Source organism: Perca flavescens, chromosome 3, assembly GCF_004354835.1.
Source record: "Perca flavescens isolate YP-PL-M2 chromosome 3, PFLA_1.0, whole genome shotgun sequence".
Lineage (NCBI taxonomy): Eukaryota > Metazoa > Chordata > Actinopteri > Perciformes > Percidae > Perca > Perca flavescens.
In genome coordinates this window covers 2,163,631-2,184,086 of record NC_041333.1, presented here as the reverse complement: position 1 = coordinate 2,184,086, position 20,456 = coordinate 2,163,631, and the positions used below count along the sequence as shown (strand labels likewise).

Sequence of the window (20,456 nt, the reverse complement as noted above, 5' to 3'; positions counted from 1 at the left end):
TCTTGGAGACCTTGAGTGGAGTCCTGCATGGGGCGCCAGTGGGGACTCCATTGTTCTGCTGGGGACTTCAACGCACACGTGGGCAATGATGGAGACACCTGGAGGCGTGATTGGGAGGAACGGCCTCCCTGATCTAAACCAGAGTGGTTGTTTGTTGTTGGACTTCTGTGCTAGTCATGGATTGTCTATAACTTGAACACCATGTTCGAACATAGGGATGCTCATAAGTGTACCTGGTACCAGAGCACCCTAGGCCGAAGGTCAGTGATCGATTTCATAATCGTTTCATCTGATCTGAGGCCGTATGTTTTGGACACTCGGGTGAAGAGAGGGGCAGAGCTGTCAACCGATCACCATCTGGTGGTGAGTTGGGTCAGGGGTGGGGAAGACTCTGGACAGACCTGGTAAGCCCAAACGTGTAGTGCGGGTAAATTGTGAACGTCTGGAGGAGGCCCCTGTCCGACAGACTTTCAACTCACACTTCCGGCGGAGCTTTTCGTGCATCCCTGTGGAGGCTGGGGGCATTGAACCCGAGTGGACAATGTTCAAAGTTTCCATTGCTGAAGCTGCGGCGAGGAGCTGTGGTCTTAGGGTCTTAGGTGCCTCAAGGGGCGGTAACCCATGAACACCGTGGTGGACACCGGTGGTCAGGGAAGCCGTCCGACTGAAGAAGGAGTCTTTCCGGGATATGTTATCCCGGAGGACTCCCGAGGCAGTTGCAGGGTACCGAAGGGCCCGAAGGGCTGCAGCCTCTGCCGTGAAAGAGGCAAAGCAGCGGGTGTGGGAGAAGTTTGGAGAAGACATGGAGAAGGACTTTCGGTCGGCACCAAAGTGCTTCTGGAAAACTGTTCGCCACCTCAGGAGGGGGAAGCGGGGAACCATCCAAGCTGTGTACAGTAAGGGTGGGACACTGTTGACCTCAACTGAGGAGGTAATAGGGCGGTGGAAGGAGCACTTTGAGGAACTCCTGAATCCGACTAATACGCCCTTTATGTTAGAGGCCGAGCTGGAGGATAACGGGGGATTGTCGTCGATTTCCCAGGCGGAAGTCACTGATGTAGTCAAACAACTCCACAGTGGCAAAGCTCCGGGGATTGATGAGATCCGTCCAGAAATGCTCAAGGCTCTGGGTGTGGAGGGGCTGTCCTGGTTGACACGCCTCTTCAACATTGCGTGGAAGTCTGGGACGGTGCCAAAGGAGTGGCAGACTGGGGTGGTGGTTCCCCTTTTTAAAAAGGGGGAAAAGAGGGTGTGTGCCAATTACAGGGGTATCACACTTCTCAGCCTCCCTGGTAAAGTCTACTCCAAGGTGCTGGAAAGGAGGGTTCGGCCGATAGTCAAACCTCGGGTTGAGGAGGAACAATGCGGATTCCGTCCTGGTCGTGGAACAACGGACCAGCTCTTCACTCTCGCAAGGATCCTGGAGGGAGCCTGGGAGTATGCCCAACCGGTCTACATGTGTTTTGTGGATTTGGAGAAGGCATATGACCGGGTCCCCCGGGAGATACTGTGGGAGGTGCTGCGGGAGTATGGGGTGAGGGGGTCTCTACTTAGGGCCATCTAATCTCTGTACGACCAAAGTGAGAGCTGTGTCCGGGTTCTCGGCAGTAAGTCGGACTCGTTTCAGGTGAGGGTTGGCCTCCGCCAGGGCTGCGCTTTGTCACCAATCCTGTTTGTAATATTTATGGACAGGATATCGAGGCGTAGTCGGGGTGGGGAGGGGTTGCAGTTTGGTGGGCTGGGGATCTCATCGCTGCTCTTTGCAGATGATGTGGTCCTGATGGCATCATTGGCCTGTGACCTTCAGCACTCACTGGATCGGTTCGCAACCGAGTGTGAAGCGGTTGGGATGAGGATCAGCACCTCTAAATCGGAGGCCATGGTTCTCAGCAGGAAACCGATGGAATGCATTCTCCAGGTAGGGAATGAGTCCTTACCCCAAATGAATGAGTTCAAGTACCTTGGGGTTTTGTTCGCGAGTGAGGGGACAATGGAGCGGGAGATTGGTCGGAGAATTGGCGCAGCGGGTGCGGTATTACATTCAATCTATCGCACCGTTGTGACGAAAAGAGAGCTGAGCCAGAAGGCAAAGCTCTCGATCTACCGGTCAGTTTTCGTTCCTACCCTCACCTACGGTCATGAAGGCTGGGTCATGACCGAAAGAACGAGATCCAGGGTACAAGCGGCCGACATGGGTTTCCTCAGGAGGATGGCTGGCGTCTCCCTTAGCGATAGGGTGAGAAGCTCAGTCATGCGTGAGGAGCTCGGAGTAGAGCCGCTGCTCCTTTGCGTCGAAAGGAGCCAGGTGAGGTGGTTCGGGCATCTGGTAAGGATGCCCCCTGGGAGGTGTTCCAGGCACGTCCAGCTGGGAGGAGGCCTCGGGGAAGACCCAGGACTAGGTGGAGGGATTATATCTCCAACCTGGCCTGGGAACGCCTCGGGATCCCCCAGTCGGAGCTGGTTAATGTTGCTCGGGAAAGGGAAGTTTGGGGTCCCCTGCTGGAGCTGCTCCCCCCGCGACCCGACACCGGATAAGCGGATGAAGATGGATGGATGGATGGATGGTAAACAAAAGAAACGTGTGAATCTGTCATTTTTGCACAATTCCTCCAAGTACCTAACCTAACTGAGATGTAACACTAACACTTTGCTTATACATTACAAACAAAATGGTCCAAAACCAGATGCCACACAGGACATTCGTAACCTTTAAATTTTTCTAATAAGGAATGTAACAATTCTCCTGGACAGAAAAGGCGGTGGACAATGTCCCAAATGACAAAAACAGTCAAAAAAACGATAGTCAATATAGTGTGCAGTGTGAGGCGGTGCCGTTACAGGTGTGGTTACGTGCACGGTAGCCGGGCACGCTGTTGATGACGGCATAAGGGAGCGTCAAACTCAGCTGGAGGGTAATGTTTGTTGGACACTGATTACCTGTCAGCGTGGAGCAGTTTCTTCCTCTTGGGTTTTATCAATGTGTGAAGGTGCGCGGATGTGGTGAGGCTCGTCTATCGTTTAGAGTGGCTGGTTGATTTTAGACCGGGGCGCAGTGTCAAGACTTATGCCACTTTTTTGAGGTGATTACAAGTTCTCACCTGTATCGCCAACTAGGACAACTTATTGTGAAATGAATCAAATCCTCGCTTACTGTTTAAACGGTTTGTGGGCATTTATCTTTATAGAACCTGCACACGCATTACATTTGGCGCTGTGAGTAGGGTCTTCAATTGTTGGCTGGTGGGATACAGTGTTGGGTGGTATTTGTAGAAACAGTAGCATAGGGGAAGGCATTGAACAGATCAGCACGGGACGCTTGCTGTCGGCTTTCCTTGGTGGGCTCGCCATGTTGCGGCACGATTTGGAGGACGAGGTTCAGGCGTTAAAGGAGAGGCTGTCAAGTGAAAAGGCAGAGATGGACAGATTGCGTACGCAGAATGAACATTTGGCGCACAGCTGCATGAGACTATAAAACCTGATATGCAAACCAATGATTCACCTGTTGAAGGGTCTGCTGCACCATCGTCCTTCTTGTACCCTCCCCATCTTCTTTGGAGATTGTGTATTTGCCAAAGGAGAGAAGAATTGTGATGTTTTCGGGCAAGCCTGGTTCATTAGCTTTTAGTGATTGGATTGATGAGCTAGAGAACTCGGTTAGTTATCATAGGTATAAAGGCAAAGAGAAAGCGGCTTATATTTATGAGCATTTGGAAGGAGAGGCTCAGCAGGAGATCAAGCATTCTGTAACAGAGGTGAGGAGAAATCCAGAGTTAATGTTAGCGTTGCTGGAGGAGGCCTATGGTCGCCCACCTTCTTTGGTTAGAGCACAAAAACGCTTCTTTGACAGGAAACAGAGGGAGGGGGAGGGGTTGAGAGAGTATTCCCATGCTTTACTTGCCCTTGCTGCAGAGGTGAGCCGCTGTAAGGGGGGTGATCAATTGTGTGGAGAGGAGTCCATTAAACATCAGTTTGCAGAAAATGTGAGAGATGTAACGTTACGTAGAGAGCTTAAAAAGCTGCTTCGTCAGGATTCCTCCCTTAGCATGAAGAAATTATGTGGGGAGGCTATCCTGTTGGCGGATGATGATGTTAGGTGGAGAACTGCATATACCTGTGAGGCGTCAGCAGAGAGTTCAGCTGTAGGGGCTGTGGCTCAGCTGGACCCCATATTACTGGAGCTGAGGGAGGCTATGAGGAGACAGGATGAAAAAATGGAGGCTCTAGCCAAAGAGGTAGCACAGCTTCAGGTACAGATGGGGGGGAGGCCTCGGGCCATAAGACAGGAGCCCAGGTTTGACGCCGCAGTTAGACCTATTTGTTTTCGATGCCAGGGTGTGGGGCATCTAGCTAGGATGTGTAGGGGGATGCCAGCACAAATAGTTAGCGCTGAGGATAGGGGGGCTGTTAGTGCAGCAGCAGTAGGAGGAGAGGTTAACCAGGGGCAGCAGGGAAACTTTCTCCCTCTGTAGTGGAGAGCCAAACTATGGAAGGGAGGAGTGGGTTAACCGAGTTAGCTGGGCACTGGTGGGTCAGGGTAAAAGGCTACCATTAGCCTGTTTCTGGGTACGGGTTCTAATGGAGTGCTCACAAACTTTGGAATTTCTCGGAGATGGATGATGCTGCTGAAGGCTTGTGGGTGGCTCAGAGGAGGGGCTCTGGGTGATCATGCCATATGTGGGGTATTTGAGACTCTGAGGCAGGGGTGGTGGGTCCCAGTGTGTTCCTGTAATAAAGGCTCGGGAAATAAGGAGGGAAATAAGGAGAATGGTGGAATAATTGGGATGAATATGGGGTCTTTACCTAAAGTGTTAGCCTCTTCAACTGTTGTAGTACCTGCCGGGTCCAATACCCCACACAGGACATTTGTAACCTTTAAATTTTTCTAATAAGGAATGCAATTCTCCTGGAAAGAAAAGGCGGTGGACAATGTCCCAAATGACAAAAACAGTCAAAAAAACGAAAATATAGTGTCACAGTAACTCCTAAATGTCAATATAGTGTGCAGTAACTCCTAAATAATTTTGATTACTCACTGACAGCATTTGCACTTTGCAGCAGTTCCAGTTGGGTTGCTTTCTCCGTGTGGTACAGGCTGTGTATGCGTGAAACTACTTTTTAAAAGTAAACTTTCCATTCAGAATCTTATTGGCATCCATTTCGACGTCTCGCCCTCCCCCCTCCTGCCCCGTTGAGGGTGCGTTTGTTTTACTTTAGAACGTCTGTTGAGGGCGGCTGCTCTGTAACCAAGTTTATCTATCCCCGCGCCGTTTATAGCTTTATTATAAGTATATGTCAACAATGTGCACAGAATGGTCGACGCACTTTCACCTGCACAAATCAGGAAACGGGAGAAAGCTTTGAAGAGGGACGTATGAAGTTATGTCCACAACTACGAGGGTGAGTAATAACATAACTTAAGCACCTAGCTAGCTAGCTAGCTAGCATAATGGCGCTAGCATATAGCCTAGCTTGATGACCATAAACAAATAGATTTTCCTTATTGTAGAAAATGTCAGTGATCAATGATTACCAAATTTCTCTCTCATATTGCTCCTCACAACCACTGAAAACTGTCAAAAAATCTAACCCAAAGTCAAATTCTTATGGACGTTATGTGACTGATAACTGACTGATATCTGATTGATCATTGTTTAGGTACATTAAACCACGTTAAGTTTTTTCACGTTAAGCGTTAGAATGTCCCGGCTGCAGTTGAGGGAAACTGTAGCCATCACATAATAAATATGGCTATGAAATAGAACATGAAATACATAAATGATGCAATACATATATAGGCATTAGTCATTATAGTTCAATAGCCTAAATACATATATATATATATATATATATATATATATATATATATATATATATATATATATGTATATATACTGATTGATGACTATGACTATGACGATGATATGACTGTTTTGCTTCAGGCTCTTTGACAGTGACATTTTTACCTGACAACAGGCCTTTCTTTCTGCAAGCATTTTCCGCCAATCAGGAGGCAAAATACTACAACCATGTTCCCGTGATCACAGTCTTTAACTATCACTCCTCAGTCAGACTGATCTCATGAAATGGCTAGTCGTATGCCATTATTGGCGTGTTATCATACTCGCTAGCGTGTTTATGTTTATGTCTGTGTGTTTATCAACGCCATTTGGCCTCCATTGACTTACATTACCTTGCGATTGCGTGTGAATTGACGCTGTAGCGAGTAGTATGAAAGAGCAAAAATCCACATCGGGAGCGTGGTCTGGGTGGAGGATGGATCAACTTTGCTGCATGTCGTTCCCCCCTCTCTACCCTTTCAGGTCTAGGCTGTACAGAAAAATTATCTTAAAAAAAAAAGTCAGTATCATTATGGATTTTCTCCCCCATGTTTTTTAGGAGTTTGCTCACTCTAATACATGTAAAAAATATAGCATTCATTTAGTAAGAAAGTGAAAATATTAAACACCGTATTAGGGATAAATACATTTTATTTTATTTATTTGAAAGTCAGAGTGTCTGCTTAGAAAAATTTGGGCCCTTCCTTGGAAAAATTTTGTTATTTTTGCCTTGTATTGTATGCCTCAGAATTCTGGTGTTCAAATTTTAATTTTAGTTTTTTTTTTCATACTTAATGTAACTATGATAAATCAAATTAGAGCGCTTTTCCCATGTTTGATCAATTGCTCACATGATATAACAACTGTGATGTACACTGATTTGAATTAAGATTAGTTTAGATTAGATTGAAGTACAAGTACTGAGAAATACTTACAAATTTAACTTAATTTCATTTTAAACCCTTACTGTTTTGCTGACATGTAATTGCATAGCATTTTAATTGAATTTCAGTCCTCTATTAATATATACAGTACTTGGATTTGACTGGTGTGAGTTATTGAAAAAAACACAGGAGGAGAGGTTGAATTTAGTCACAAAAATGGCTGTGATGTCCCTGTGATAACCTCTGATCTCAGGGGCTTCTTGACCTTCATGTGCTAAACAAGCTAAATGAAATGAAATATCAAACCAAAGATTTCCATCCATACAAGGAGCCTAACCCATCTTCCTGAAGCGAATTCACGTCACACATTACACATGTTGAAAATAAAAGCTAGGAAGAGCTAGCTGCTGAGTCGGGATTCCCACCTCCACACGCAAGGTACTATCATGTGGTAGAACAAGTCATTTAATGTCAATTTAATGTACAGAATGTTACATCTTCATGCTTAATTTTATGTTCATATTGTAATTGACCCTGCTATCACAATGTTATTCATGCTTTTCTTGTTTTGTTATTTGTTATTCTAAGTATTTAATTCATTATTCATATTTTAAATAATAGAACAATGCCCAAAATGTTTAATTTGATATGTTTCAATGTAGATTTTATTTCACCCATCACTACTAAAGCTTCTAACATTGTTTCTCTTTTAGGTCTTTCATCAATTGCAACAGAATGGAAAGCAACATGACAAGTGATATCCTAACAATCCAAGGTTTTGACATATCCCCACAGTTCACATACCCTTTATTTTTCCTACTGCTGTTTGTTTATGTTACCCTGCTTTTTTCTAACATTGGAGTCCTTGTGCTTATTGTCACTGAAAAGAGTTTGCACCAGCCCATGTACATTCTTTTTTGTAACTTGTCTGTCAATGATCTAATAGGTAACACAGTTCTACTGCCACAGCTGATGGCTCACATCATTTCAACAGAACGGTTAATCACCTACAACCAGTGTGTGGTTCAAGCCTTTCACAGCCACACGTTCGGATCCGCCTCACATATGATTCTCATCATTATGGCAGTTGACAGATATGTGGCGATATGTCACCCCTTGAGGTACAACTCAATTATGACTACCAGAACTGTGATTGGGCTGTCAGCATCTGCATGGGGGGTGTCATTAGTGCTGGTGTCTGTTTTGATAGGTCTGACAATGAGGCTGACCCGTTGTAGATCGGTTATCCAAAATGCTTACTGTGACAACGCATCACTGTTCAAGCTTTCTTGCGAGGATGTGTCCATCAACAATATCTATGGACTCTTTTTCACGGTGTTGCTGTTTAGTTGCTCAATGGGTGGCATAGCTGTCACTTATTTCAGAATAGCTCTCATCTGCTGGGTCAAGAAAAACAAAGAGTTGAAAAACAAAGCAATTCAAACATGTGCCAGCCACCTTGTTCTTTATCTTATTATGCTCTGGTCGGGGTTTTTAACTATCATATTGCATCGTTTCCCAAATTACCCAGATTTAAGGAAAATTGCACACATTTTATTTCATGTGGTCCCTGCTAATTTAAATCCAATCATTTATGGAATGCAAACAAGATTATTACGTGATAAAATTATCCAAATAGTGCAAAGAAAAGTGGCTCCAACCTAAAACCTTCAATTAAAACAATAGCTACTTTTTTTTTATTGAAGTTGCATTTCTTTCTGCATAGTCATTTAAGTATGTGAAATTCAGATAAGGTTCAGTGTCTCAAAAACTATCATAAAAGGCAAGGAAACACACCATCTTCGTCTTCTGGTACCACATTACATGTGGTTTATTGATAAATTAGTACTTTTTGCAAGATGAACACAGCAAATTATCATCATTAAGTATGAAGACTAGAATAAGTGTCTACATTTGTTATCCTGGCTCCTTGCCCACAAACAAGTTCTCTACCAATCTCTTGTGTATTAATGCTAGATTAGCATGAAAATCACTAAAATCATAATTTCCGTTTGATTAGTGTATTTTCATGTATTTGTTTTCACTGAGTTGCAGGAGTATGCTTTGTGTAGCATATTCATTAACAGACTTGAACTCCGAATTAGATGTCAATACTGTGTGTCACTACAGTACAACCATACAAAATAAAAAACTACTTGTTGTACAATATTGTGCAGACAATTGTATTAGCTTTGTAACAATACCCAACACATATACTCTTTGGTCCTAAAACTCCAAAGGCTGTATTTAACATCCCCTTCAGTTGTTTGGTTTTTGACCGGTTTATATGGATAAATATGCGATATACATTCTGAACTAAATTTTACTTTTTTCATGTGACAAAATCCTAAAATGACATACACAGTATGAATGGGTTACCTGTTATTACTGTAGAGCTGTAACAGTAAAAACTGTTTCAAGTCAGTTAGTTACTTGCTAATTCTTCAATTATGTAGTAGTGAGTACTATAATTCTACAACATTATGTACTGTATGTGTGTATATATATATATATACATATACATATATATAAGTAGAAATGTACTGAATATTCCCAGAACTACTGTCCGTTTGCTGTAATGACGAAGTATTTTGGTCTCAGGAACTCTCTGATTAAGTTGTCCCTTGCATCTCAGTTTAATTCTGACTGAAAAGCAATTCTCTACTTGACAATACACATCTAAATTCATTTTCATTCATTCATTCAAAACACAGTTCTGCTGATTAAGCATTCTATTTTCCTTTGGGTTCAGATTAAAGAGTCATATCCAGTTTTGCAATGAAGACCAGGGATAATACGCATCAAGAGCCAAGCAAATGGTGGTGATCCGGGGGATTTAACAGATAATCCATGTGAGCTACATTGAGACGTTGTTTTCTCCTGCTCTGATTTCATGTACAAAAGCTTGCCTCATTCTATCTCTTAATGACTCTTCTGTAAAGTTGGGTGATTCTCTCTCTTTCGCTGATTCATGTCATGAAAGTAAATTTAGTACATTTTCCCCAATGAGGGATTGTATTTAAGGGATGAAGTACTTGTTCTTCTTCTACCTCCTTCTAAAGTATATTACAGTCTAATATATATTAATACATCATGCTTATGCTAATGTGTTTATTAATGTATTTATTTTCATTACTAAAATAAAGCCACATGCTGATGCCCCCGACATCATCAGAGCAACAACAGTCTGTCTGGTGTGTTGTTTGTTCCATCGTTCTACTTTTGTACTGTATCAGTAAAGATATTTTTTTATATCTCTTGACTTATTGTTTCACACGCAAAGAAATAAGTGTACAGAAACTAATTAACTAAACCAATTTCATTTATTTAAAATAAAGGACAACATTGTGGAAATACCATCAGTAGAAAATTGTATTGATTTGCTAACAGACTTATATTTCTTAGCTGAGTTTAGTAACTTTCACACAAGATTGGGACAAAAGTTGGGGAACGCAAGTTGTTAACAACAAAATCCATAAACAAGACGTTTATGAAATATCTAATTCTACTCATAATTAGGACTGCAGTAGGGTGGGTGATGACATGGCCTGCAGAATAGACCATTTCTAAGACGTTAAGAAAAAGTGCAATCTGAATGTTATTCAAATTATTGGATAAAGTGTAGTACTTAATGAATCCTGTACTAACCTGTAATAATCTCTGTGTTATGTAGACCTATTAACACTTTCCTTAAGACCAAATTCTCAGATCTGCAGTTAGATGGCTTTGCCCATAATGAGAAGGCTCATTAAAAACACCATTATGAAAAATATCCACATGAAGAAGCGGTCTAAAACTTTGGCTACTTTCTTCCATTCCCCAGTCCTTTTCTGCGTTGCCCTCTGATCTCTGTAACAGTTGGCTATGTACTCAATGTTACGCAGCAGATGCTTCTCATTGCTTTGACTGTTGCAGGAAACATCTCTGTCATTTCTCTCTCCATCACTCACACCTCCCTTCCGGCATCTCCCCTGACTCCCCAAATCTCCACAGTCCATGCTCATGAAAATGCCATTCTTCCAAGTGCTGTAGTTGTCAGTGGGGTTCTTCCCAATTGAGCCTATTGGGCTCATTATCTGATCCATGTCTTCCCTCTCCTCTGCAGTCATGGAGCCCACTGTCTCTTGTCCTCTCTCCATTTTGAAGACACAGTCCTCTCTGCCTTGTCCTGTCTGACCATTCATGGTGCAGTTAATGTTCTTTACAAGAGGAGGCTCCTGTTTCTCCGGCTGTGGTGACAAGCAGTTCTCCCCGACTTCATAAACAAAGCACATTCTGGCCAGGTGCTGCAGAATGACTTTCTTGGCCCATTTTGGAACAGGCTTGGCATCCGGGCCACAGTGGTGTATGTTCATGATGAAGATGGTCAGGGCGGTGGAGGCAGTGATCATGGTCATCGTTGCAATGTAATACTTTCCTGTGGAAGAAAATAAGGAAATCAACATAACGTTTTAGAGCCCTTTCACACCTACTTACTTTGTTCCGGATTTTCAGACTTTTCAGTTTGACCTGAGCCAAAATTTCCACTTTGAAACCTCACCCGTACCACGGTCTGGACCAAAGAGATAAAATTTGGTTGGACAAAAAAAGGCAGTCTCAGTCCAATGAACCGAACCATGGTTCGGTTCATTCTAAATCGAAACCATGTTTTGGATGGTTTGGACTTATTTACAGGAAGTTCCGGTGTTCCAGCATAAACAACCGAGAGAAGATGATGTAGCAGATTGCTTTCCGTCTTCTTTTCCTTTCCTGCCAGCAGCGATAAAGAGGTTGCGCAACGACATTCATTTGGCGAACTTGAACTAGCCTCGAGTATAGTTGGTGCTGCAGGTAGTAATGTCATAATAATAACAATATAGTGGCAACTATATATGCATCTTGTCATTCATTTTTGTCAAGGCCAAAGAGTATTGTCTACCTGCCAAATTGACAACACGCTAACGTCAGACACATCATCCATTTACAAACCAATCAATGTCAAGTATGGGAAGACGCAGCCCACATACATGATGACGACAGGATGCAATTATGTCATGTAAAGTTCTTCAGTTCGCTCGCATAATTGCAATGAAAACCAAACCAAAACTAACCGAAACATGAACTTTGGTTCGGACCTCGGTGCAGACTTTCAGGTGTGAAAGGGCCCTTAATCATCACACGTTTGGATTTGTCCCCCTAATTTATTGCCCTTACCAATAAGTGGCACATTCTCAGAGGGTGGCATGATCTCTGCAACCAACAGCTGAAAGACAGTGAGTGCCAGCATCACGGTGACACCCAAAGACACCTTCTCTCCAGAGTCAGCAGGCAGGTAGAAGCCCAGTGGTGCCAGGAAAGAGATCATCACACATGGAATTAGCAAGTTGAAGACGTAAAAGGAAGCTTTTCTCTTCAGTTTCAGTGTGTAGGTCACGTCAGGGTAAGGGTCAGCACAGCAGCCATACTGAATAATGTTCTTCTTAGCCGGCATTCCCATCACCTCCCACTCCACATTTTCCACCAGGTCAGCCAGGTCAGCGCTCTCCATGGCGTTCAGGATGTCCAGCTGGTTACCGTTGTAGGTCCAGGAGCCGTATGTAAACCTGCACTGCTGAGAATCGAAGGGGAAAAAGGACACATCCACTTTGCAGGAGCTCTTGGTAATAGCAGGGGAATCCCACATCATCTGGCCATCATGCCGGATCACCACATTGGTGTCCATGGAGCCAGTAAAATGGTCATCAGCACTGAAAAACAAATACAACTTAGAAACTGAGTTTAATAACAGGAGCAAATAGAAATGTTGGATAACTTTAAAAAATAATTGAAGAGCATCTGTAATATCCTGGAATAGATAGAGAAAACTTTAGAAAGAAACTTGATCAGGATGTAAAGACACAAGTACACCAACTGAGGGAAGAGTCAACGCATTTAAGAGAGTTGTACTCATCCCTCAGTGTTGTGTCTGAATTTTATATCTTTTTCAATAAGTTACAATTCATCAGCATGTGGTTAGTGTTCCTTCCTCCTTGCTCTTTGTCATAAATGTGGTGCCGCCGATTGTAATTGTAAAGTTTCAATATGTATAATATTGTTTTTCTTGTCATTACTTTAGTATAAAAAACAGACAAAGGTTCTGGACACTCTTATAAATAATGGCTTCAAGGAATGTTCAGCTTGTGTCTTTTATACTGACCAACAGGAGCCACACTGATTAACCCAATACCAGTCGGGACCTACTTGTTATATAGGACTATATCAGGTCTCCATACATAACTACTAGGTATTCGAATGGTATCGAGTCCATCGTAATCATCTTTATTCCATTTGAGGTGTGCATCAACCCACACTTGTCGTATCCATAAATATGCAGTCAAAATTTGGTTTCGCTCATCCTGTAAAACATTGAAAATTATAGAAAATGATTGATAACAACAGGAGACATTTTGCAGGTAAAACAGAAATATGCTTAAATATAAAAATGGCATTATTGTGTGGGTATCTGCACAGATTCACTTAACACATACAATGTGGTGGTGACTTGTGTGTACTGTGGTGTTTTACCATGTCAATAATTTGTGACAGTGTAACCTGCAGGGTCACATTCAGTATGGTGTTTGTGTCCTCCACAGGCCTCAGGGCACTAGTGTAGTCAGTGAATAAATCATGCAGGAGCTTCTGAGCATATTTCCCCTGAGCACAGCAACAGGCTAAGACAGGGAGAGAAACCATTTACACTCATATTGCCCCATGGCACCTGTTTTATTTCAGTTAATCATGCCACATTAAGTTTTCTTTATATTTTATTTCTCAGGCAAAATTAAAGGTACACTGTGTAGGAATTTCTCCCATCTAGCAGTGAAATTTTATTTTGCATTCAAATGAATATTGCTCTCTAGTGCCTCGCTTTTTCAAATGCGTGTTGCAACTACGGTAGCCGTTATGTGTCACGTTGCCTTTTTAATTTCCTTTTTCACTTTTTTGGTGACAAGGATTCCTTCTCCTGTGGCTCAGCATAAGTATGATCCTCCATTATGAACTAAAGTGCACTGCAGGCTTTCAAATTTGCCGGGGAAGTGACAAGCACCTCTCGCTGATCTCCTTCTCCGTTTCAGCTGGTTTCAGTCACGTGACGCTGGCTCTGAACAAAAACGCGTTGCTAGTGCTTTATGTCCCTCTCAGCGAGTATAGTTTTTCAAAATGGCAGAACGACACGGAAGCCTCCATGGATTTGCCCGTCCAATGTAAATACAGATAAGAAATCTTGGCAGATCAGAGGTCATTTTACACCAATGAGGACATATTTATGAATGAAGACATTGTTTTTTTTAAAGATAATTTTTTGGACTTTTCCATCTTTCATTTTTGGCAGGACAGCTAGGTGAGAAAAAGGACAGAGATGGGGAAGACATGCAGGAAATCCTCACAGGTTGGATTCGAACCCTGGACCTCTGCGTCGAGGCATAAACCTCTCAGTATATGTGCACCTGCTCTACCCACTGAACCAACCCGGCCACGAAGACATTAATTTTAGCTAATAAAAAACTTAAAACACTACACAGTGTACCTTTAAGTATTATCTCTAAAGGATGGCCTCATTCACCAATATTTTCTGTTCTTACCGTGCGTTCATGGACATCGGAAAAACGTTTTTCCGAGTGAAAACGTCACCATTCACGTAACGTCCTGTGGGAATCAGAGGTGGGAAACTCGGGCTGGATTTAGATACCCGAATTCCCCAGTTGGTGACGCGTTGTTGACAACTGACGTTTGATGGAGGCGACTTTGGTACACTGAACATATTTCAATGATAATAAACTGTTTATTGTGGACAAATTCCCCTGCCAATAAACGGTCAGCGGCGCTGCGCCCGGGCTCTGGAGCACCGGAGCCGGCTTGGAAGCAAGGATCAGCGGTGCCCCATATGTATCTATGGCAACCAAACTTCACTGGTCAGACAAACGTGTGACGGTCAGGAAGACGTTTTGGCAGGGGGAAAAACTGATCAGAAAATGTAACGCAACGTTGTAGAAATGTGGAGTAGAAAGTATAGATAATTGCTGCAAAATGTAGGCTAACTAAATAAAAGTCAAAAGTATGCACTATTGATTCTACTTAAGTAAAGTACAGATAGGCCTACGTGATAAATGCACTTAAGTAGGCCTACACTAACGAAGTATTTGTAGGCTAGCCTACTTCATTAGTCTACATTCCCCCACTGCATTTTGCCCCTATAAATAGCGCGATCAATCACCAAGTAACGCAGGATTTAATCAGTTTAAATGCTGATGTAAATGGCAGTGTTAGTGTTTCTTTGCATACTATGATTTTGTTTTCAACAAATGATCAGAAATACATTACATTACAGTAGGCCTACTATCATTGTAAACGACTGTAGAATTAAATAAAATGCAGTAACCAATTATTTGGAGCAAACTGTCATCACTCAAATGTGCTTAAGAGTGCTCCTGAGTGTTCGTAGATTTTGTTCTTAGCTAAGAACAAATCCAAGATAAGAAAACATTAGTGAATGTCAGAATCTTCATAAAAAGTGCGTAAGTGGGGTTTAAGAACAAATTTCTTCGTAATAACGGTTGGTGAATGAGGCCCATTCTGATGTGATCATGGTTGATCAATCAATTATCCGGATGGTGACATTCAAAACAAATGCATGCAGATGTGAATAGAAAATGTGAATTCATGACAGATGGTGATAGGGGACAACGAGGGATGTCAATTTTGCCCTACTATAAAGCTCTAGGGATCAGGCAAATCTGCCATTAAGTACCAGCAGTATTTCTGTGTTCCGACTGTTAATGTGGAGTTTAGTATGTGTTGATTGAATACTATGACAAATAACATATGTGTATCAAAATGAGCCTAAAAAGGGAGATTAAATCAAAACAGTAATACGAAAAATTATTAACACTGGCATAGTAAATGGCTGCAATCTTTAGATATAATTGTTCATGGGTATTTTTCATGCCACTTCTACATTGATAATTCCAAGTTACCAAGAACTCTATTAGATGTTAGATTAGTTTTTTCCAGTGTCAACTATGTATTTTTGCTGGCCAGATGTTATCTCTGAAACGCTGTTTTAATAAAGCCCCTAAGCTAAATACAAAGAAGGTCTACGGGATTATGATGATAGCAAATCCCTGAACAAATGGCTCCAACTTTGTGGATTCTGGGTAACAGCTTGCGTGGAAAGGGGGTGGAAATCTGAGAGGAAATGGATGATCCACAAAATATTAAAATGACACAATTAAAATAAATAATATAATATTTCATGCAAATATTTTTAACATCTCGTCTTCATCTTTGCTGGAACAGCGTTTTCTCATTGGAATTAACTGCAATAAACTGCAGACAATTAAAAATACAGCGTTTTAGATCACATGAGGTAAACTAAAAATAAAATGAATGGAAACTTACTTTGCAAAATACTGACACACAGAAGGAAGCGAAATAAAGTTTGGATTCTCCATGGTTTCATCTTGCTGAAACAAATTATCTCGACCCAAAGACCATTTGAGCTGCTGTGTGCCTAACACGTTTCATTCACTAAAAAAGAAAAGGAAATCAGACTGAGAGCAAATGCACCACCACCAAATGCCACTGACTACTGGAGAAGAGAAGAGAGGCGGGGCAGCAGCACATGTTACAAACTGTAGGCCCACACACAGCCCATCGGACTCACAAACGGCTAGTTGCACACACTTAGGCTACATGTCTCTGATAGGATATGTTTTACAGCAGTGGTTCCCAAACTTTTTTTAATATGTACCCCTTTTGAATTGTTTCTTTAAGCCAAGTACCCCCTGACCAGCCCTAATCATTTTTGGTCGAAAAAAAGTCTCTATAAAGAGGAACAATACAGCGCTGTCAGCGATAGATTTACTAAACAACAGCATTGTACCTGGTAAACATTTAAATGATGATGAGAAAAGGAGACAAAAACTGTAAAAATGAAAAAAAAACTTGAAAAAAGATGGTAGGAAGAAGGAAGGAAGTAAGGCAAGAATAGGTCAAAATAGTATCAAAAAATTCAAAAAAAGTGACATAACTTCGAAAAAAGGAAGGAAGGAAGGCAAGAATAGGTCCAAAGAAGGCGACACAAATGACACATTTTTGGTAGGAAAAAAAAGTCTAAATAAAGAGGAACAATGTTCTGGACAACAGCCTTGTAACTATTAATCATTTTGTTAAATATCTTACGTAGCACCTGCAGTCCTCCAAAGTACCCCTAGGGGTACACGTACCCCATTTGAGAAACACTGTTTTACAGTGCAAAAACAGTCGATCCTGCGTTCTGTTGCAGCACCACGGAGAGCTCCCATCATCGTCCCCCACTAACAATTAAGCACTATTTGTTTTTTGTTTTTGTTTTAAACAGACTGTTTTAACATTGTTAAGAGACATATGTTATACCCTACATAATTTAACATGTATGTGATGTGTGTAGCTTTTTTTTGATAGGCTGCGCCGTGCAAACGTAGCAGCATCAGCACTCTCCTCCGCTCACTTTCTCTTCCGGGTGCTGATGTTTTTCACGCACTGTATTTTCCTCCTTCTTTCTGTCGCCCAAGAAGAAGGATGCTGCACTCATTCGAATGGAATTTAGTGGATGCAAAATTGTCACAGGAATGTAAGATGGCTGGATGATCCCCAGCCCTTTTCTAAAGGCATTGCACCCTATCGGGAACATTCTGCTCCACCCTGCTGCCTGATATCATGAATATTATTGTCATAGCGTCGTTATTGACGAGCCCAGTGCGTTGAGTTTGTGGTGGCAATTATTAAGAAACATCAAACCAAGTGGAGGTGGGTTGATTTCGTTTTTCAGACTTTAGATGTTCAGTAAATGCATGTATATGTAACAAATGGTATCAAAATGTCCTAGAGCCTAATAATTGAGTGAATATTGGCAGCATATAACTGCATACATTTTTACTAATCTCCATAAATACCCTTATACAATATGTAGCCATTTGTATTTTGAGTTGGAAAAAGTTATTAATGCCACATGCATTTGCCTTTGCAAGATGTTTTTTAAATCATATGTTTTCACTGTTCAGACCAAGATGCTACAAGGCTCAAGTATCTTGGGGCATGAGAGGCCCCTGGTCATCAGAGTATCTTTCCCCGCCTGTGTTGTGGCCACTGTGTGCCTACCACTGCTTGGCCTAATAACTTGTGTCTTCATATCCTCCATTTTTCATTATGAGGACTCTACTAGTACACATTGCCAGGTAATTTCCTTTTTTTGCAAACTGAACCAACCATGTTTTTCTTTTGATTATTTTTAAGATATACTAAATCATTACTGTGTGTTTCCAGGTTCCTAACTACCTGCCATCTATCAGTGCCTCAATAAGCCTAAGTCCTGAGTGCCACATATGGCGGTTCTGTATCGGACTGCACTCGGCACCAAGGATCCTGGTGGCATTTACCTACTTCAAATTTTACAAAACACGTTTTTCCTCGAGGTGCCCTGAGAGTTCACTCTGTTGCTTCAACCTGGCCTTTTCTATTTGTGAAAACCTCGGCCTCTTGCTCCTCACATATGTATCATCCAGTGAAACATACTGTGAGTAATCCATAGTTTTTATCGGAGAGGTTTTATTCAAACCTCTGTTATCCCTTTGAAACATGGCCCGCTGTGAAGCTTTGATTCACCTCCTAAATTAACAGAGATTATGATTGATTTATTGTGAAATGTTGGTGCATTTAAATTAGTATTAAAAGGGGAAGTCAATGAATATTATTTTCAATTGTTTGAAGTATGATACACAGTTAGGCCACTGTGAAAGGCATTGCATTGAATCATTGAATTATTTGGAAATGTATTATTACAATTACTGTGCTTTACTTTATACCAAATGTATCCCTCTCTTTGTATATTTTTGCTCCTTAGTTGTACATAAGGAAGGTTTTGTGCTCTTCATAGTCAGTTCCCTTATCCACATGCTGATAACCTGCCGTTTATGGAAGACTATTAAGAAGTATTCATTAAGTCCTGAGGTAAGGAATGCCAAATCAAACACTACAGACTGAAATCCATCATGTCAATTGCAGCATTTCATTTATATTCAGTATTCTTTTTTCTCCCTTAAAGGATGCCAAGTCCCACCATTGGAAAGTACGCTTCTTACTTTTCAACGTATCCTTCTGTGCTTTCGCCGTATTCTTTTATTGGAAACACAACATGTACTGTGAATCAGGGAGTAAGTATTAAATGAGTTTGATCTTTACGATCTAATCTGTGAGGGCCAATAACAGGTCTTCATGGAGAATGACACTACATTGAAAAACATGTCAGTCATGTGGACAGTAATGTAAAACTGTAGCTGCAAAATGCTGACCAAAACATATGTCTATCATATATCCCTGTTTCTTCTTTTCACAGGTTACACATTATTTGCCCTGTTTGAGTATCTAGTGGTCTTCTCCAATATGGCCTTCCATCTCACAGCAGTGTGGGACTTTAAGAGCCGAGAGGTCATGGTCATCTCATCCTCCGAAGATAAAGACTTCTGACTAGAAACTCAAGAACCAAGTGCTAAATGTACAACCACTCAAACCCCTGATGTTAACAGCCTTGACCCTGCACAAGGGGAAGAGTGGGGTGAAGGCCTTTTCCATATTTCCATGATGACGACTCCGAAGTCCTTAGAGGGTGTAGATGTCAGACAAGTTTGAACAAAAGATATGCACATGTGCTACTGTTTGGTCAATTCAATGAGCTGTAAGTGCATTTTTGTGCCTCATTGTCTCTTTCATTGAGTACACTATTTTATGTAATGTGAAATTTCAACTTTTGTACAATGCACAAAATAATGTGGTCGTACTGTATTTGCAAAAGTAAAGTGACAGTCCTTGAAATATGCTTAGCCTTTATGGTTATAATTTTAGGGAATGAAATAGTGGAAAGCAGGGTGTTCATGTGGCCTTTCCTTTGAGCATTCACCACTTTAATACTGTCAACACAGAAACAACAGCTTGTGACACAAGCTTATTCACAAAAACATTTGCCACCCAGGGCCACTCTACCATCACTCTTCAAATGCAGTGTTACAACATCTGTTGTTAAAAGACTTTGTCATTAGCCATACTTATATTTCAATTTTCATTTTCATATTTCAACAAATACCTATGCTTTTAATAATTGTTTGATTGTTAGTTGTTGAAATGTATGCACCAGTTCTCAAATGCAAATACTCTGTACTACATGTGACCTCAATGGCCATTGTTAATCTGATGCAGGATTACACATCGCTTACCTAACTGTGACTCAAAAGTTAATGCTGCTGGATAAAAACCTAGTAGCCATGTACAAAGGCATATCACTTTCATGTTTTTTTTTAGTAGTTAAAAAATTAATTAATTAATTTGAGTTCCCCCAGCCTGCCTATGGTTCCCCAGTGGCTAGAAATGGTGATAGGTGTAAACCGAGCCCTGGGTATCCTGCTCTGCCTTTGAGAAAATGAAAGCTCAGATGGACCAATCTGGAATCTTCTCCTTATGAGGTCATAAGGAGCAAGGTTACCTCCCCTTTTTCGACTTTGCCCGCCCAGAGAATTTGGCCCGCCCATGAGAGAGAGAGAGACATCATGCCTTTCAAACGAGCAAAGTGGCAGTTGGTCAAGACCAACACCCCCACCCTCCACCTTGCCCCCCCTCTCTCCTCATCAATAGCTACAAACACAGAAATGGCACATTCTAAGGAAAGCTCATTGTGGGACTGTCTCTA

The 20,456-nt window shown here is 41.7% G+C and overlaps 3 protein-coding genes across 4 annotated transcripts; 2 read left to right on the top strand and 1 right to left on the bottom strand.

The window, feature by feature from the left end:
- Positions 1 to 4,043: 4,043 nt before the first annotated feature.
- Positions 4,044 to 8,386, top strand: LOC114552115 (olfactory receptor 52N5-like). The gene is made up of 3 exons (XM_028572776.1): positions 4,044 to 4,247; positions 7,517 to 7,796; positions 7,926 to 8,386. The coding sequence occupies exons 1-3, from the start codon at positions 4,044 to 4,046 to the stop codon at positions 8,384 to 8,386; spliced, it is 945 nt and encodes a 314-aa protein (XP_028428577.1).
- A 1,745-nt stretch (positions 8,387 to 10,131) lies between these two features.
- chrna10a (cholinergic receptor, nicotinic, alpha 10a) lies at positions 10,132 to 16,960 on the bottom strand. Of its 2 annotated transcripts, XM_028573288.1 has the most exons (6): positions 16,922 to 16,960; positions 16,139 to 16,267; positions 13,265 to 13,410; positions 12,941 to 13,095; positions 11,915 to 12,447; positions 10,132 to 11,138 (listed from the first exon to the last, which is right to left on the bottom strand). In XM_028573288.1, exons 2-6 carry the CDS (start codon positions 16,197 to 16,199, stop codon positions 10,438 to 10,440), a joined length of 1,596 nt encoding a protein of 531 aa, XP_028429089.1. In that variant the 5' UTR covers positions 16,200 to 16,267; positions 16,922 to 16,960; the 3' UTR covers positions 10,132 to 10,437. The 2 variants fall into 2 exon arrangements, with proteins under 2 accessions (XP_028429089.1, XP_028429090.1); XM_028573289.1 differs by lacking the exons at positions 16,139 to 16,267; positions 16,922 to 16,960 and adding an exon at positions 14,323 to 14,358.
- A 289-nt stretch (positions 16,961 to 17,249) lies between these two features.
- Positions 17,250 to 19,918, top strand: LOC114553099 (post-GPI attachment to proteins factor 2). Its single transcript, XM_028574223.1, has 6 exons — positions 17,250 to 17,527; positions 17,782 to 17,955; positions 18,044 to 18,293; positions 18,621 to 18,727; positions 18,822 to 18,930; positions 19,113 to 19,918. Exons 2-6 carry the CDS (start codon positions 17,788 to 17,790, stop codon positions 19,241 to 19,243), a joined length of 765 nt encoding a protein of 254 aa, XP_028430024.1. The 5' UTR covers positions 17,250 to 17,527; positions 17,782 to 17,787; the 3' UTR covers positions 19,244 to 19,918.
- The last annotated feature ends 538 nt before the right edge of the window (positions 19,919 to 20,456 follow it).

Bases quoted from the DNA above. Each gene is read 5' to 3' on its own strand.
- LOC114553099 (XM_028574223.1), top strand. From the start codon at position 17,788: ATGCTACAAGGCTCAAGTATCTTGGGGCATGAGAGGCCCCTGGTCATC. The intron at 17,956-18,043 runs GTAATTTCCTTT...GTGTGTTTCCAG, and splicing joins CTACTAGTACACATTGCCAG to GTTCCTAACTACCTGCCATC. The intron at 18,931-19,112 runs GTAAGTATTAAA...TTCTTTTCACAG, and splicing joins CATGTACTGTGAATCAGGGA to GTTACACATTATTTGCCCTG.
- LOC114552115 (XM_028572776.1), top strand. From the start codon at position 4,044: ATGAAGAAATTATGTGGGGAGGCTATCCTGTTGGCGGATGATGATGTT. The intron at 4,248-7,516 runs GTACAGATGGGG...ATATCCCCACAG, and splicing joins AAGAGGTAGCACAGCTTCAG to TTCACATACCCTTTATTTTT. The intron at 7,797-7,925 runs TCATTATGGCAG...TGGTGTCTGTTT, and splicing joins CGCCTCACATATGATTCTCA to TGATAGGTCTGACAATGAGG.
- chrna10a (XM_028573288.1), bottom strand. From the start codon at position 16,199: ATGAAACCATGGAGAATCCAAACTTTATTTCGCTTCCTTCTGTGTGTC. The intron at 13,096-13,264 runs GTAAAACACCAC...AATGTTTTACAG, and splicing joins TGTCACAAATTATTGACATG to GATGAGCGAAACCAAATTTT. The intron at 11,139-11,914 runs GTAAGGGCAATA...TTTCTTCCACAG, and splicing joins TGAGAATGTGCCACTTATTG to GAAAGTATTACATTGCAACG.